Source organism: Aulonocara stuartgranti (genome assembly GCF_965226115.1).
Source record: "Aulonocara stuartgranti genome assembly, chromosome: 17".
Classification (NCBI taxonomy): Eukaryota; Metazoa; Chordata; class Actinopteri; order Cichliformes; family Cichlidae; genus Aulonocara; species Aulonocara stuartgranti.
Genome location: NC_138953.1, coordinates 10485574 through 10503397, shown reverse-complemented (window position 1 = coordinate 10503397; position 17824 = coordinate 10485574). Strand labels below are relative to the sequence as shown.

The window sequence follows — 17824 nt, the reverse complement described above, 5'->3', positions numbered from 1 at the left end:
ATGGCGGGCTCGGGGGATGCGGGTCCCCCGCCGAGGGAGGGAGGGAGGGAGGGAGGAGGTTGGGGTCGCGAGATCCCCCCCGATGGGATGGGGATGGGATGGGATGGCGGGCTCGGGGGATGCGGGTCCCCCACGGAGGGAGGGAGGGAGGGAGGGAGGAGGTTGGGGTCGCGAGATCCCCCCCCGATGGGATGGGGATGGGATGGGATGGGATGGCGGGCTCGGGGGATGCGGGTCCCCCGCCGAGGGAGGGAGGGAGGGAGGGAGGAGGTTGGGGTCGCGAGATCCCCCCCCCCCCCCCGATGGGATGGGGATGGGATGGGATGGGGATTGGATGGGATGTGATTGGAGAGAGAGAGAGAGAGAGAGAGAGAGAGAGAGAGAGAGAGAGAGAGAGAGAGAGAGATATAAAGTCTTGTAAAAAGGTGGTCGAGAAACACCCCGGCGAAAGCAGAAGAAGACGAAGAAGAAGAAGAAGAAGATAATGTCACGCACTAGACCGTGGGAGCCAAAGAGCACTAAGGTCGGTACAGGCGGATCGCAATCGCCAGCGGTGTCCTCCTCCTCCTCCTCCTCCTCCTCCTCCTCCCGCTCACCATCACCGTCGCCATCGCCATCGCATTTGGCGTACGCTGCGTGGTCGGCTCCGGTGGCTCCGTTGTTGCGACCGGCCACGTTTCGCTATCGAGGGCTAGGGGTCGAGGAAGACCAAGAGCAGCGGCAGCAGCGGCAGCAGCAGCAGCAGCAGCAGCAGCAGCAGCAGCAGCAGCAGCTACAGGAGAACTTGGAGGAGGACGAGAGCAAGGAAGAGGAGCAAGAGGCCGAGGGGGACGACAACGACGACCCGACGGCCCGAACGCTCGCAGACGACGAGGAGGAGGAGAGCCACTCGGAGGATCAGGAGGACGAAAACGATGGGGTGGGTAGTTGCGAGGAAGACGATCGCGGTTACGAAATGGCGTCGCAACTCTGCCAGGACGGCGGCTCGCAAGGCGAGTCGAACCGCCGAGAGGGAGAGGAAGAAGAAGCAGGCGCCGACCCACCGGGGCGGGGGACTCGGGAGATTTGGCAAGAGGACGACGCCGGCCGCGCTGCAGGTGGCGTTCATGATCCTGGGCGCGATCGCGGCCGCGGCGCTGTCGGTGAAACTCGCGACGCTGATGTAGCCGACGATTACGACTACGACGATGACGAAGAAGACAAAGACTATGAAGAAGAAGAAGAAGAAGAGGAAGAAGAAGAAGAAGAAGAAGAAGAAGAAGACGTCCTCGCCGATGATGATGATGATGATGATGAAGAAGAAGAAAAAGAAGAAGACAAAGACTATGAAGAAGAAGAAGAAGACATCCTCGCCAATGATGATGAAGAAGAAGACAAAGACAATGAAGAAGAAGAAGAAGAAGAAGAAGAAAAAGAAGACATCCTCGCCAATGATGATGAAGAAGAAGAAGAAGAAGAAAAAGAAGAAGAAGAAGAAGAAGAAGAAGACAAAGACAAAGACTATGAAGAAGAAAAAGAAGACATCCTCGCCAATGATGATGAAGAAGAAGAAGAAGACGTCCTCGCTGATGATTATAACGATGACGATGAAGAAGACAAAGACTATGAAGAAGAAGAAGAAGAAGAAGAAGAAGAAGAAGAAGAAGAAGAAGAAGAATTAGAATTAGAAGAAGAAGACGACGACCTCGACCCGCCGGGACGAGGCCCCACCGAAGAGGCCGTGGCGGCGGCGCGAGACGAGGCCTCCGCGTTCATGGCCTACTTTCCGCCGGAGATAGAGGACTCGGTGATCGCCATGACCAACCTGGAAGCGGGCAGGCGCAGGCCCGCCATCGACGGATGGAAGCCCATGGGCCGCGTCGAGTTCCGAGCCTACCTGGGGCTGCTCGTGCTCGCCGGCGTGTACAGGTCCCGGGGAGAGGCCTGCGAGAGCCTGTGGGACGCCGAGAGCGGCAGGTCCGTGTTCAGAGCCACGATGCCGCTCAAGACCTTTCGAGCCTACTCGAGCGCGCTGCGCTTCGACGACAGGGAGACCAGAAGGGCCGGGCGAGGCGAAGGCGAGGGCGAGGGCGAGGGCGGCGATAGCTGCTACGACAAACTGGCCCCCATCAGAGCCGTGTGGGACGAGTGGTGCGCGAGGTTGCCCGCCATGTACCGCCCGGGACCGGAGGTCACCGTCGACGAGAGACTGGTGCCGTTCAGAGGTACGTACGTACTATGTGGTGTGTGTGTGTGTGTGTGTGTGTGTGTGTGTGTGTGTGTGTGTGTGTGTGTGTGTGTGTGTGACTGGGAGGAGGAATAGGAGCGGGAATGACGAAAACGGGCTAGCTCGCTGCTCTGTTGCATACTCGTGTTGGGTTCCGCGTTTGTGGTGCTTTCGCATGACTCTTTATGTCTATGAAGCTATGAAGCTATGAAGTCTATGACTCTTTATGTCTTTATGTCTATGAAGCTATGAAGCTATGAAGTCTATGACTCTTTATGTCTTTGTATCTATGAAGCGCCTTGAGGCGACTTTTGTTGTGATTTGGCGCTATATAAATAAAATTGAATTGAATTGAATGTCTTCTCCTTGCGTTTCTGCCCCAATCTCCCCCCACACTTTCCCACATCTCTCTCTCTCTCTCTCTCTCTCTCTCTCTCTCTCTCTCTCTCTCTCTCTCTCTCTCTCTCTCCATCCATCCATCAGGACGGTGTCCGTTCAGACAGTACATGCCCAGCAAGCCGGCCAGGTACGGGATCAAGATATGGGTGGCGTGCGACGCGCGTTCCAGCTACGCGTGGAAGATGCAAGTCTACACCGGCAAGCCCGACAAGCGCGGCCCTCCCGAAAAGCACCTGGCCACTCGAGTGGTCGTGGACCTCACCGAGGGACTGACTCCGGGACGCAACGTCACGTGCGACAACTTTTTCACCTCGCGCGAGCTCGCCGATAGGCTCTATCGCGAGAGAGGCCACACCGTGCTGGGCACTCTGCGGTCGAACAGACCCGAGATCCCCAGAGAGCTGCGCTGCGTCAAGGGCAGGGCCGTGGGCTCCGTCGAATCCGTGGTACTCGGCGGCTCCGCGGGACGAGGGGGAGGAAGAGGAGGACGAGAAGGAGGAGGAGGAGGAGGAGGAGGAGGGCCCGACACGATCATCCTCTCCTACGTGGCCAAGAAGAACAAGAACGTGCTGCTCCTCACCACAGCTCCTCGTTATTACCACCATCGCTCCGGCCCCGAGCCCCGGCCTAGCCGCCGCATCAGCAACAGCAGCAGCGGCAACAGCAGCGGCGGCAGCAGCAACAGAAGCGGCGCGAAACCGCCCTTGGTGCTGCATTACAACCGCACCAAGGGAGGAGTGGACAACCTGGACAAGGTCGTGAGCACGTACAGCTGCAGGAGAAAGACCCGCAGGTGGCCCGTGGCCCTTTTCCACAACATGGTCGACGTGGCGGCCTACAACGCGTTCGTGCTGTGGAGGGAAATTCACCCCGACTGGATGCCGGGCAAGCTCAACAGACGACGGCTCTTCCTCGAGCGACTGGGCAAAGCGCTCGCGCGCCCCATGCTCGAAGCCAGGGCGGCTTTAGCGCGAGGACCGGGAGGAGGAGGAGGAGGAGGAGGCAGAGTCGCGGCCCGAGGCGCTACCGCCGAGGCAGCCTCTAACAACGCTACGCCACGCGACTCCTCTCCGGTCAAGAGGCGAAGGTGCCGCGTGTGTCCCAGGAGCAAAGACGTCAAGACCAAGATCCTGTGCCGCGAGTGCCGAGCGCACGTGTGTACAAACTGCGCCGTCACGTACTGTCCCAACTGCGCCGCTTCTTCTTCTTCTTCTTCTTCCCGCGATGCAGCTCCCCGGACGCCACCGACGCCGTGATAACACAAGCGCCCCAACGGTGGTCCCCTAGCGACCCACCCCCACCCCACCCTATCATCATCATCATCATCATCATCATCATCATCATCATCATCACACAATATATGCCCCCCGGGGGGTCCTAGTGACCCCAAACCCATCATCATCATCATCATCATCATCATCATCATCATCACATATGCCCCCCGGGGGGGTCCTAGTGACCCCAAACCTATCATCATCATCATCATCATCATCATCATCATCATCACATATGCCCCCCGGGGGGGGTCCTAGTGACCCCAAACCTATCATCATCATCATCATCATCATCATCATCACATATGCCCCCCGGGGGGTCCTAGTGACCCCAAACCTATCAATCATCATCATCATCATCATCATCACATATGCCCGAGGGGGTCGCTAGGACCCCCACCCTAATCATCATAAAACACACATATCCCCCCCCCCCCAGGGGGTTACCAAGACCCCCCATCGCCACCAACACCATCATCAGGATCATCATCATCATCACACACACACACACACACACACACACACACACACACACACCATCATCATCATCATCATCACACACACACACACACACACACACACACACACACACACACACACACACACACACACACCTCGGGGGGTCACCACGACCCACGCCCCGAGAACAGGCGGGCGCACAAGGGTTAACAGAAGGCGAGCCTTTTATTGTGGCTGGTAACACAAGAGAAACAAACAAGAATAAGAGGAGCACAAAAGCAATAACTAAACAGAAAACTAGTGATGGTCCACTTGAAGCTGAAGCTCCGGTGCGTGTGTCAAAAAAATCAACACACTGCTTCAGAAGCACTGTATCGAAGCTTGATTCGTTTGGCCAGAATCACGTGATCGGGGACGTCCGAAGCTTCATTTAGAACCGAACTGCTTCGATATCTGATTCAGTGGAATCAGAAGCGAATCATTCACGGGATTTGTGGAGTGTTTTGATGGTGACAGATAGCGAACCACTGATCATTCCACTGAGAGATTTGGAGCCACTAGGAATAGAGGAGGTTCTGTTGTGTGGGAGTGTTTTGAGTTGATTTTTGTCAATCGGGTGGGTTTTCCAGCTTTGTGTTCTGGCTGTTTACTTTTGTTTTGTGCGTGTTTATTATATCTGACAACGGGGAAAAGGTAAAATGTCAAAAATCTGCTTCCATAATATAAATATCATTAAATAACTTTAGAAAAACTTCCACTTGACTCTTTACATGTAATGTTGTAAAAATATATATTTTATTGTTTAATTAATCTGAAAATGTTAGTCTGCCAAATGTGCAGCAATTGAATTTATTTATTCTCTTTAGCTGTATAACTGCATCTCTACCAGTTTCTCTGCACTCCAGCCTCCTCTGGGCCATGTGAGGGGATTTTCCTTAAGGCAGGATAAATGATCTCCACGAAAAGGAACAGGTTCGGCCATCGCACATTAGGACAAATTCTCTTTTTAAATAAAAATGAAAAAGGGTTAAACGCATCATGTTTTTAATTTGCAATTTCATAAACATTTTTCCTTTCCATTTCACAATCAATTCTGCCCCCAGGTCAAAAATATGTCTGGGAAAATTTCCCTAATATAATATTATTTATAAATATACCCGTCTAGCGATTAATTGCATAAGTGCATTGAGGCAGGACCTCACAGCAGAAGCATACTCCATAATGTGTTGTACATTATCATATGTATATATTATATGTAACGTGGTATTTTTCAATTATTGTATTTACCAACATCAAGAAGTCACAAGCAAAGGAAGACCACACCATGGTGCATGTTTAAACAAGGAGAGTTTTTAACCACCAAAAAAATACACGTTCAAAGCAACACAACAGCGGCCCAATATCAGACAAAACTCCACTGTGTAGAGTGGGCAATCGTAATGAAGCAGTTGGTTTTATTTTGTGGATTCAAGCTGCTCTTTGTATTTTTGGCCACCAGATGTCACCAGAGAGGACTGTGTTGAAAAGCTTCGAGTAATGAACCGTTTTTCAATACAAGCTTCAGTGCTTCAGAAAGCTTCATTTGGCCATCACTACAGAAAACTAAACTGGGAATGAACTAAGGTAAGGCTATGACTTAGAATACAACAGACCGGGCATGGAAACACGGAGGGTGGGAACACAGACGACTCGACACAGACTGTAAGAAACACAGAGACTAAATACACATGAGGGATGATCAGGGGAAGTGGCCACACATGGGAACGCAGCTGACACACATGAACTTAACGACAGGACAGGAGGAGTGAAACTGAATACACTGACAGTGAATGCAGGCCTTCAAAGTAAAACAGGAAACATGAGACATGAACCGGGGAGACGTAACGTAGTACAGGGGGAGGTGACAATACTGACAGCATGAACTTGACAGTACAAGACGCACAGACATAAACACACGAAGGGCAAGGGAGACGTAATGCAAGGGTGATATATACAAATGGCTGGACTACCTTAATGAACCTAAACAATCAATAAACATCAAAATAGACTAAACACAAAACACCGAGTCGCACGACCCAGGACCATGACACTAAACAGGCTAGGACCGCCACTGGTTACAGGAGCGATACATCTCCTGTTGTCAGGCCTGCAGGTATCAGGCTGTTATTCTCCTTTATCTCATATTGGACAGAAATGATTTTTTGGAGTGGCAAAAATAATTTGTGTGGCATCAGATTTGATGCAGAACACCTGATTGTTCTGTAAATAGCTTGAAATATTTATTTAAAAAACGCCTTGGCTGCATTTTTAGGTAAACAGCTGCAAAAAACTTTGTTGTTTGCATAACTCAGTTACTTTTTTGAAGAAGTAACTATATAATTAATTGCCCAACAATCGTCATTATATACTGTATTTTGCAGACAGAGAGTTACAGGACTCTCTCCCAGACCACAGACTCATACTCATAATACAAGTCAGAGCTTTATAAAAAAAGAAAGAAAGAAAGTTGTGTTTTCAAAATTGGAGTTCAAGTTATTTTTACTTCCAATAGTGTTAACATACTGCACAGGTCATGAACAACCACAGTGACCACAGTGCGCACGTCTGCTGTTGCTTACAGTGGTCCAAGGGACCGCTCAGGGAGTTTGTGTGTTCGCTCAGACACATGAAAAATTAGAGGGAACATTGGTTACGACATGAGCTCATCATCTCCATAGACTTTGATATTTGCAGGTGACTTTGTGAGCAAGAGCAGGGAGCACATGAAGGGAGCCCAATGAGGTGGAGGTATGCTCTGGAAAGAAGGAGAATGAAAACTAGTAGCAGCAAGAGAGATAACAAATAAATTTTATTCAGATAGCACCAATCACAACAACAGTCACCTCAAGAAAGAGTCAGACGATGACCTATGAGCAAGCACTTTGGCAGCCGTGGAAAAATGCCTTTTTAACAGGAAGAAACCTTCAGCAGAACCAGGTTCAGGGAGGTGCAGCCATGTGCTGCTACTAGTTAGAGGTGAGAGTGGGGGAGAGGACAAAAGAATTGCTGTGGAAGAGAGCAAGAAATTAATAACAACTGATATTTAAATGCAGAGTGGTGTATAAACACATGGTGAGTAAAAAGAGGTAAGAGAAGGAGAATTGCTCAGCACATCATGAGAAGCCTCCAGCAGCCCAGGTCTAATGCAGCAAAAATAAGGGTGGATTTAGGGTCACCATATCCAGCCCTAACTGTAGACTTTATCAAAAGGGACAGATTTAACCCTAATCTTAAAAGTAGAGAGGGTATCTGTGTCCTGAACCTGAAGTGGAAGCTGGTTCACAGAAGAGGGGCCTAAACGTTGAAGGCTATGCCTTTTATGTTATGAGAAGGACGTGTGAATAAGAGAGAAACTGCCAAGGTTATGTAAATGATTTTGGCACAGGACATGACAGAAAGTTTACTGAACTTCAATATCAGTAAAGAAATTGTTTATTTAGCAGGGTAGAGGTGGATTTGCAAGGTATGCAAGCAGAAAAAGAAATAACCGAAATTCTTAGAAGATAAGTGTTTGCAGGTTCATGAACAAACAGAAATGCCACCTAGATTTAAAATTGTTAGTGAGACACAAAGGATACAGAAAGGTTCACAGTCTTTGATCTGGGCACTCTGTGGCTTGAGCTCTGTTTCCTGAGAAGGCAGGCAACAAAGTTCTTATAACCCTGCTTTTGTCCTTGCCTGTGACAGTGATTCACTTCTGTGAAGCAGATTATTTCCCAGCAGGAGAGCAAAAGTGGGAAAGGCAAGTAAGCAGATGGATAACGGGCAGATTTTTCTAAAGACATTCCTGAGCAGAGGTAAAGAAAGGACTGTGGGTGTCTCATAAAATAACGTGGGTCGATGGATCTATTTTTCCTTGTAATCCACAAAGTGACTAAAATGGCTTCATATAACTAGATAAAAATTGTGAAGTGGCTCAGGGGGTTGGGAAACGTATCTGTAACCGGAAGGTCGCTGGTTCGATCCCGGGCTCTCTGTCCTGGTCGTTGTGTCCTTGGGCAAGACACTTTACCCTACCGCCTACTGGTGTTGGCCAGAGGGGCCGATGGCGCGATATGGCAGCCTCGCTTCTGTCAGTCTGCCCCAGGGCAGCTGTGGTTACAACTGTAGCTTGCCTCCACCAGTGTGTGAATGTGAGAGTGAATGAATAGTGGCATTGTAAAGCGCTTTGGGTGCCTTGAAAAGCGCTATATAAATCCAATCCATTATTATTATTAAAAGGTATGAATTAATTTGCAACAATTTGAGGCTTTGTGGGTGACTGATGTATAATTAGGTCTAAATACTGTAAGGTGAGTCTTTTTTTATAATGTGTTCGTGTTATTATTTCATTTCCTCTGGCAAAGGGAAGACATGTTTTTGGAAGCATTTGCATGTGTGTCAATAAAATAATTTCTTATAAAACTAGGTGTAGAGTGGGGTCAGGTTATCGGTCCATTAAAATTTGTGTTACATAGACTAAATTTGTCAAGGTCAGCATAATGATTTATTTGTCAACAATTAAGAGCAACCATTATAACTTAGAAACAGACTCATCAGCAGATTGATATGAAGGTCAAAGTGATAATAATGCTATATAGAGCGATTTATTAGAACTATGTTTCATGCTGCAATACTTTGTGCTGACAACAGATAGCCGTATAGAGAGTGTTATTCCAAATATCTATTTAACTATTTTATTATGCGATTAATAAATTAACAGGTCATGACTGTTTCAATATAAAACAATTTGAAATAAAATAAACTTCAGATAAAAAACTTTTTCACTTCATATTTATTACTGAACATTTTAAAAAATTTTACTAAACAACAAAATTAATGCTACACAACTACTATAGCCACAATAAAAACAAGTAATAATTGCACTGAAAATTATATCTAGTATATTAAAATGGGAAATAATTGCAATAAGGGCGGCACGGTGGTTAGCACTGTTGCCGCACAGCAAGAAGGTCCTGAGTTCAATTCCACCATCAGGCCGGGGTCTTTCTGTGTGGAGTTTGCATGTTCTCCCCGTGTTTGCGTGGGTTCTCTCCGGGTACTCCGGCTTCCTCCCACCGTCCAAAGACATGCAGCTTGTGGGGATAGGTTAATCGGATAATCCAAATTGCCACTAGGTGTGAATGTGCGAGTGAATGAGAGTGCGAATGGTTGTCTGTCCGTGTGTGTTGGCCCTGCGACAGACTGGCGACCTGACCAGGGTGTACCCTGCCTCTCACCCTATGACAGCTGGGATAGGCTCCAGCGCTCCCCGCGACCCTGAAAAGGATAAGCGAATGGATGGATGGATGGATATTAAAATGGGTTTCAATGGGGCAAATAACAAAAACCTGCACTTTTCACTTGTTTCTACTGCACTGCAAACTTCTTGAAGTTTAAAAAGAGCACAAGAAACAAAATGAATATATACAAAATGCTTACTATTGGTGGAGCTCTCAGAATGCTTTTTGTTACACATGAAACAGTTGCCCATTTTTAATGTCCTCTCATTTAGCAACACCTATGCAGTACCTCAAGAGGGCACTGCTGAGCAACTTCTGAATCAGCTGTTTATGAGTGTACAGGCATGTATGTAGTAAGAATAGATCCAATATTCCTTATTTACTAGTGTTGTTGTTCTGTTTTGTTGAGATAAGATAAGATAAGATAAGATACCTTTATTAGTCCCACGAGTGGGAAATTTCGTAAACCACTCTGCACAAATCTGAACAGGACACAAATGTGTTAATATACATATATGTTTATACATCAAAAATACTGTGAACAGTTACAAACAATAAAATTATGAGATTAGACACCAAGTCTCCCCTCGGTTATCCGGCATCTTCCCAACACAAACACTGTAAACCAGTCACTTTAGGAAACGGGACTTTTAAAGAAATTAATAACATTCATTCATTTTATCCATTTAATTAAACATTAAATGGATAAAAAATGTGGGTAGTGCTTTAATGTCTGCTATTCATGAAAGTTATTTTAAATGGTTTTAAAAATAGGGGGGGAAATGTGTCAAGATACAATAGTTACTGTAAAGTCTTTGGTTAAGTCTAGCTGAAATTCATACAAGAGTCAAATTGCATCACAAGGTCAACAAATTTAAAAAAAAAGTTATTCAGAATTGCCTACATCACATCAGAACTGCATGGTTTTGAAAGTGTAAGACTGCAATCTTGTAAACAATTTAAGATACACTAACATGTAAGTTTAAAACGGTCATCGTTAGCTAGGCAAACCGTGTCAAGATGAGAGGAAGAGGGCCCGAATGCAGACACACGGGAATGAGGTGGACATTAACAAAAGACAAGCCTTTATTATTGGCTGAACAAAAACACTACAAGTCAACAACGAAGGGGAGAATTTAAAACACTAATAAAACGTAGACTGGGTAAGGCTAAACTAAAGAACATGAGGAATATAGAAAAGGACAGAAGGAAACAAACACTATAGCTGTGTCCAAATTCAGAGGCTGGATCCTCCTGAGGACCCGGCCTTCACGGTCTACGTGGGCAAAGGTCTTTTGAAGGCCGGGTAGGCCGGAAGTGAGCGACTGTGAAATTGGACAGTCTAGTCTTCAGACTGACCATCTCACACTTCTGTTTAATCATTTTTCTGTTTGACATCTATTCAGAGGTAGTCTCAGCCAAACCGATTTAGTCACAAACAAATAAAACACTGAAAAAACCCAAACAATAACATTTTTAACCTATCTAAGTGACTAATATTTCATGTTTACCTGAGTAGTAAAAGACTGCTGGGGGTTTGAAAACGATGTGCCAGGAGTTCACTGTTCTCTCTGGCTCTAGTGAGCTGGCTAGCTATCGAGCTACTGGGTAACACACAAGGACTAGAAAGAAACCAAGAACTATAAATACTAAATAAATAATATAAAACTATAAACTATAAACCCCATAAGGGTTATGTGATCAGGGCCTGCTGGCTGTCCATCATGCAAGGCTGAGAGCTATAGGTGACCCAGGCTCTCTGTGGACAGTGGTCAGTTTTTTGTTTGCTTTTGGGTGGGAGGTAACTTCCTTTTGGTAGTTAACCCCCGCCATGAGTCGGTCCCCTCATTACTACTCATTCAGAACATTCTAAGTTTCTATTGCAGTTATAATAGCTTAACTTGCACTAGCTTTATTTGAGCCAGTGTATGAGAGGAGGGTGATGACTTGAATATTGACAGGCAGGGTTCTGGTTAGGCGACAGAACTGTTAGGCATTCATTTGTAGAGATAACCCGAAGTGTACACATAAATAAGAAGGAATGACACTGCCAGGTACCCCAGCCCTTCATGTACTTTGCTGAGTTATCTCTGTCATTAATTTCACATACACCAAATGCCTGGAACTGAGCTTTAGTGACAAGAGAATGTGTATTCAGTGATACTTATTGAAAACAAGTTCATTATGTATGAATGGGTATTTACAGTGGGGCAAAAAAGTATTTAGTCAGCCACCGATTGTGCAAGTTCCCCCACTTAAAATGATGACAGAGGTCAGTAATTTGCACCAGAGGTACACTTCAACTGTGAGAGACAGAATGTGAAAAAAAAATCCATGAATTCACATGGTAGGATTTGTAAAGAATTTATTCGTAAATCAGGGTGGAAAATAAGTATTTGGTCACCTCAAACAAGGAAAATCTCTGGCTCTCACAGACCTGTAACGTCTTCTGTAAGAAGCTTTTCTGTCCCCCACTCATTACCTGTATGAATGGCACCTGTTTGAACTCATCATCTGTATAAAAGACACCTGTCCACAGCCTCAAACAGTCAGACTCCAAACTCCGCCATGGCCAAGACCAAAGAGCTTTCGAAGGACACCAGGAAAAGTATTGTAGACCTGCACCAGACTGGGAAGAGTGAATCTACAATAGGCAAGCAGCTTGGTGTGAAAAAATCAACTGTGGGAGCAATCATCAGAAAATGGAAGACATACAAGACCACTGATAATCTCCCTCGATCTGGGGCTCCACGCAAGATCTCATCCCGTGGGGTCAAAATGATCATGAGAACGGTGAGCAAAGATCCCAGAACCACACGGGGGGACCTGGTGAATGACCTGCAGAGAGCTGGGACCAAAGTAACAAAGGTCACCATCAGTAACACACTACAACGGCAGGAATCAATCAAATCCCGCAGTGCCAGACGTGTTCCGCTGCTGAAGCCAGTGCATGTCCAGGCCCGTCTGAAGTTTGCCAGAGAGCACATGGATGATACAGCAGAGGATTGGGAGAATGTCATGTGGTCAGATGAAACCAAAGTAGAACTTTTTGGTATAAACTCAACTCGTCGTGTTTGGAGGAAGACGAATACTGAGTTGCATCCAAAGAACACCATACCTACTGTGAAGCATGGGGGTGGAAACATGCTATGGGGCTGTTTTTCTGCCAAGGGGACAGGACGACTGATCCGTGTTAAGGACAGAATGAATGGGGCCGTGTATCGTGAGATTTTGAGCCAAAACCTCCTTCCATCAGTGAGAACTTTGAAGATGAAATGAGACTGGGTCTTCCAACATGACAATGATCCAAAACACACCGCCCGGGCAACAAAGGAGTGGCTCCGTAAGAAGCATTTGAAAGTCCTGGAGTGGCCTAGCCAGTCTCCAGACCTCAACCCCATAGAAAATCTGTGGCGGGAGTTGAAAGTCCGTGTTGCTCGGCGACAGCCCCAAAACATCACTGCTCTCGAGAAGATCTGCATGGAGGAATGGGCCAAAATACCAGCTACTGTGTGTGCAAACCTGGTAAAGACCTATAGTAAACGTTTGACCTCTGTTATTGCCAACAAAGGTTATGTTACAAAGTATTGAGTTGTATTTTTGTTATTGACCAAATACTTATTTTCCACCCTGATTTACAAATAAATTCTTTACAAATCCTACCATGTGGATTCATGGATTTTTTTTCACATTCTGTCTCTCACAGTTGAAGTGTACCTCTGGTGCAAATTACTGACCTCTGTCATCATTTTAAGTGGGGGAACTTGCACAATCGGTGGCTGACTAAATACTTTTTTGCCCCACTGTATGTCTCAGTATGAGCTGTTTAACCCTTTAAGACCTACCATAGAACCAAGTCCGCCAGAGCTTATATTATATTTTTACATGCTGTGTAGCCATTTTTGGGAGCATTTCAAGTTGATATACATCAATACAACCATTATAGCCCAAATTTTAATAATATATATGCATTAAGTGCATAGTAATTACATAAATTGCAAAAAAGTGCAATAAACTACAAAAAAATTGAAAATCGTTTTTGATTTTTTTTTAACATATATTTGTAGTTAGAGAAATTTAAGAGGCTTATCCCTCAAAACTGTAAATACAAAAAAGTTGCACAAAATAGTTTCCCACCACAGGAAATTTATTTTAAGTGTCTTCATAGTTTTATTTTTGAAATACACCAATTTTCACATACTGCAGCAAAAATGAAAATAAATATTATAATGCAAATTTGCAAAATAACAGCATATGCATCAAAATAAACTATATCCATCAGTGCAATATGAGTCCTAAGCATCCCAGAAACGACACAGAAAGTCATAAAGTCAAACATAACTTTTAAAAACACAAGTATAGGCTCATAAGGCCCTGATGGTAAAAAAAAAAAAAACTACATTTCCGCAAAATGACGTCACTTCCGGTTTCGGGCAGGTCATGGCGGACATGCGATAGTTCGCGCTGATGGACGTAGGAAGTGTTACAAACAGCTGATCGGATCGGCAAAGCGTGTTTCTGGAATATTATGTTTTTGTTGCTGCAAGTGCTTTTTATGCAGTTTTTGCAAAGCTATATGTGGAAGGGAACTCTGACCTAGGACAAGCTGATGGCATAAGATGTAAGTACAACTCCTCCGGTTTCATATGCAAAAAAAATTATTGCGCTAGCTTACGTGGTTGCAGTGCTACCGGGATTTAAAAATAGTTACGCAAAATGGAGCGTGTCCGCTCCAACCGGCTTTAAAGGGTTAACCTACAGAGTGCATTACAGTAGAGTGCTCTGTTTTTGGCAGCAGTACAGTCTTGCAAGCATAAAGAACCACTGTTGAACCAAGAGGCTCATTTAATGTGAGTTACCCGGGGGGGGGATGGGCCATTGGATCAAAAGCTTCTCTTCCTAAAATAGTTAAACCAGGGGTTTGGATGGCTTTGGAAACTGTAAACAGGGCATGCTTTTTTGACTTTTAACAAATTTTACAAATTTTACAACTAAATAAAACACCTCCTCCATGACCATTCATGTTACACAAGTAAATAAGTAATACTATAATGACAAAGTTCCTGTTTATTCCAAGATCTATCTATAGAAATGTATGATATTTTTAAATGAACAGAAGAAAAAATATATTCTGCCTGTTAACACACATTTTACATTTTATAAATGGAGAAATGAGCAACTTTTTATGTAAAGTTACAGATTATGGGCAGGGATAGCTCAGTAGGTAAAGTGGTCGCCCCATGATCGGAAGGTCGGCGGTTCGAATCCACTTAACGGCTACCCTGAGGTACCCCTGAGCAAGGTACCGTCCCTACACACTGCTCCCCGGGCGCCTGCTTAGTGGGCTGCCCACTGCTTCACTGAGTGAATGGGTCAAATGCAGAGAAAAACAAGTAATTTCCCCATGGGGATCAATAAAGTATCCATTATTATTATTATAATTTAAACCCAAAGCAGCATTTATGTAGAAAACTGAGATCTATTGCTTAAATTACTCTTCTTTTTCTTGTATTAAAATATCTCAGGGATTAAATGTGTGATTAAACTTCTTTACACAAAAAGGAATTTTGCTGGTCCGGCTGACTTAAGATCAAAATGGGCTGTACGTAGCCCACAATGTAAAATGAGTTTAACACCTGGCACCCCTAATAGAATAAGACAAGCTCTCTGAAAAATAGTTGTTAATAAGCCTTTCGAATCTTCTATATCAAAATCGAGTTTTTACTGTATAGTTGGGGTTTTTAAAACTTAATATTTTACTTTTAATCCTTTAAAGCCGATCGGAGCAGACACGCTCCATTTTGCGTAACTATTTTTAAATCCCGGTAGCTCTGCAACCACGTAAGCTAGCGCAATAATTTTTTTTGCATATGAAACCAGAGGAGTTGTACTTACATCTTATGCCATCAGCTTGTCCTAGGTCACGGTTTCCTTCCACATATAGCTTTGCAAAAACTGCATAAAAAGCACTTGCAGCAGCAAAAACATAATATTCCAGAAACACGCTTTGCCGATCCGATCAGCTGTTTGTAACACTTCCTACGTCCATCAGCGCGAACTATCACATGTCCGGCATGACCTGCCCGAAACCGGAAGTGACGTGATTTTGCGGAAATGTAGTTTTTTACCATCGTGGCCTTATGAGTCTATACTTGTGTTCTTAAAAGTTATGTTTGACTTTATGACTTTCTGTGTCGTTTCTGGGATGCTTAGGACTCATATTGCACTGCTAGAAATAGTTTATTTTGATGCATATGCTGTTTTTTTGCAAATTTGCACTATAATATCTTTTTTCGTTTTTCCTGCAGTATATGAAAATTGGTGTATCTCAAAAATAAAACTATGAAGACACTTAAAATAAATTTCCTTTGGTGGGAAAACTATTTTGTGCAACTTTTTTGTATTTACAGTTTTGAGGGATAAGCCTCTTACATTTCTCTAACTAGAAATATATGTTAAAAAAACAAAAACGATTTTCAATTTTTTTGTAGTTTATTGCACTTTTTTGCAATTTATGTAATTACTATGCACTTAATGCATATATATTATTAAAATTTGGGATATAATGGATGTATTGATGTATATCAACTTGAAATGCTCCCAAAAATGGCACTACAACATGTAAAAATATAATATAAGCTCTGGCGGACTTGGTTCTATGGTAGGTCTTAAAGGGTTAATCAAGTCATGTAATAACAACATGCACCAGGACATAATAGTGCAAAAGTAACATGACCGAACTGTTCAGACACTGATTCTTATATAGTGCTTTTCTACTCTTCCAGGTTATTCAAAGCGCTCTGTACAACATGCCACATTCACACAGTTTCTCTAAACTGAGTGCTTTCTAGCTACATTCATACACATTCTCACTCTTGACATGCAGACTGGATGAACTAGGGATTGAACCACTAATCTTCTGATCAGTAGCTGACTTGCGCTACCTGCTGAGCTACAGCACCTACAGGCAAAGATGTGTAAACCGTCACTAGGTATTGGATAGAGTGTACACTCACAAACCTGTCAAACCTAGTCAGAAGTGCCAGCTTGATTCCAGATCAGGGCTAGACCTGTTTTCTATGGGCCTGGGCCACATACACCAAACTGCAACAAAACTGATATGGCATGCCATTACATAGACAGTGCCATCTATGCCAGGCCTGGCCCATATCTGGATGACATACCACTTACCATGCCAGAAGTCAGCCAGCAGTCCCGGCTTGATACCAGATCTGGGCCAGACCAGATTGCTATGTGGGTAGTCACTTTTTTTTGTGCCTTTTTAATGAATCCCAAAAACACATTTTAATGCCAAAAGAATGCAAATCTGACCAAAGTCCTAGCATAAATGTTTATTAAGTGAAAACTGCAGGTGTGAAATCTAGGTATTTGGTCATTTCTTGCTCCATTTAATGATCCAGAAGTTCATCTAGCCAAATCAGCCAGTTTGCAGCTGGATGAAAGCAACTGTTTATCTAAAGATCAGTCAGTCTTTTAACATGCTAAACTTGCACAATGTGCTATTGCGATATGGGGTAATGGTTGCTGAAGGTACCCTTTGCACACCTACGTCAATTGATTTATCAGGAATGTTTTTCAATAATAGTTAGTTGTAAAACTTTCTTGTAAATGTTATTCCATATTACATTTTAAACACAAGAATGTTTTCTTTATGACCTCCAGCTGTGTATATTCCACAACACAGTCTTTTTCAATCTGATAGAAACCTGGAGAATGAACAAGTTAACATTTCATCATCATACTATTCACATTTGAAGATAATAATAGTTGATGTGAGCACACAAAATATCTGCTTCTTACAGCTAGATTCTTTAAAAGGTTTAATCATTTGACCATCAATCCACATTGCTCTCGCTCTTTCTGCTTTGTCAGCAGTGGGGCAGGCAGGGAGGTAGTTTGCATAGCAAACAGTACCCGTGATTCTCAGTCAGTAGAAATAGTTTCACAGTGTTGGAGGAAATTCAGCTTTATGCAAAACGTCAGACAGAAATGTTAAAATTCCCATGTTAGGGAATAATAGTTGGTCTGCTGGTGAAAAATGGAAAAATACATATTGTATAAAGTGTTTGTTTACTTTCTGACTCACAGATGCCACTTGCTTATTGAAAATCATAACAAAGCCATACTGTATGGTCCAAGAAATGCATTTGTAGAGTGGCACATGTAATGTACGTTCAGAAGTGAGTAACATGAAGCTATGGAGA

The 17824-nt window shown here is 44.2% G+C and overlaps 1 protein-coding gene across 1 annotated transcript; it reads left to right on the top strand.

Moving 5' to 3' along the window:
* Nucleotides 1-484: 484 nt before the first annotated feature.
* LOC309693074 (uncharacterized protein) lies at nucleotides 485-3861 on the top strand (the record flags this gene model as incomplete). The annotated part of the gene is made up of 2 exons (XM_082512050.1): nucleotides 485-2204; nucleotides 2690-3861. The coding sequence occupies 2 exons, from the start codon at nucleotides 485-487 to the stop codon at nucleotides 3859-3861; spliced, it is 2892 nt and encodes a 963-aa protein (XP_082368176.1).
* Nucleotides 3862-17824: the final 13963 nt, after the last annotated feature.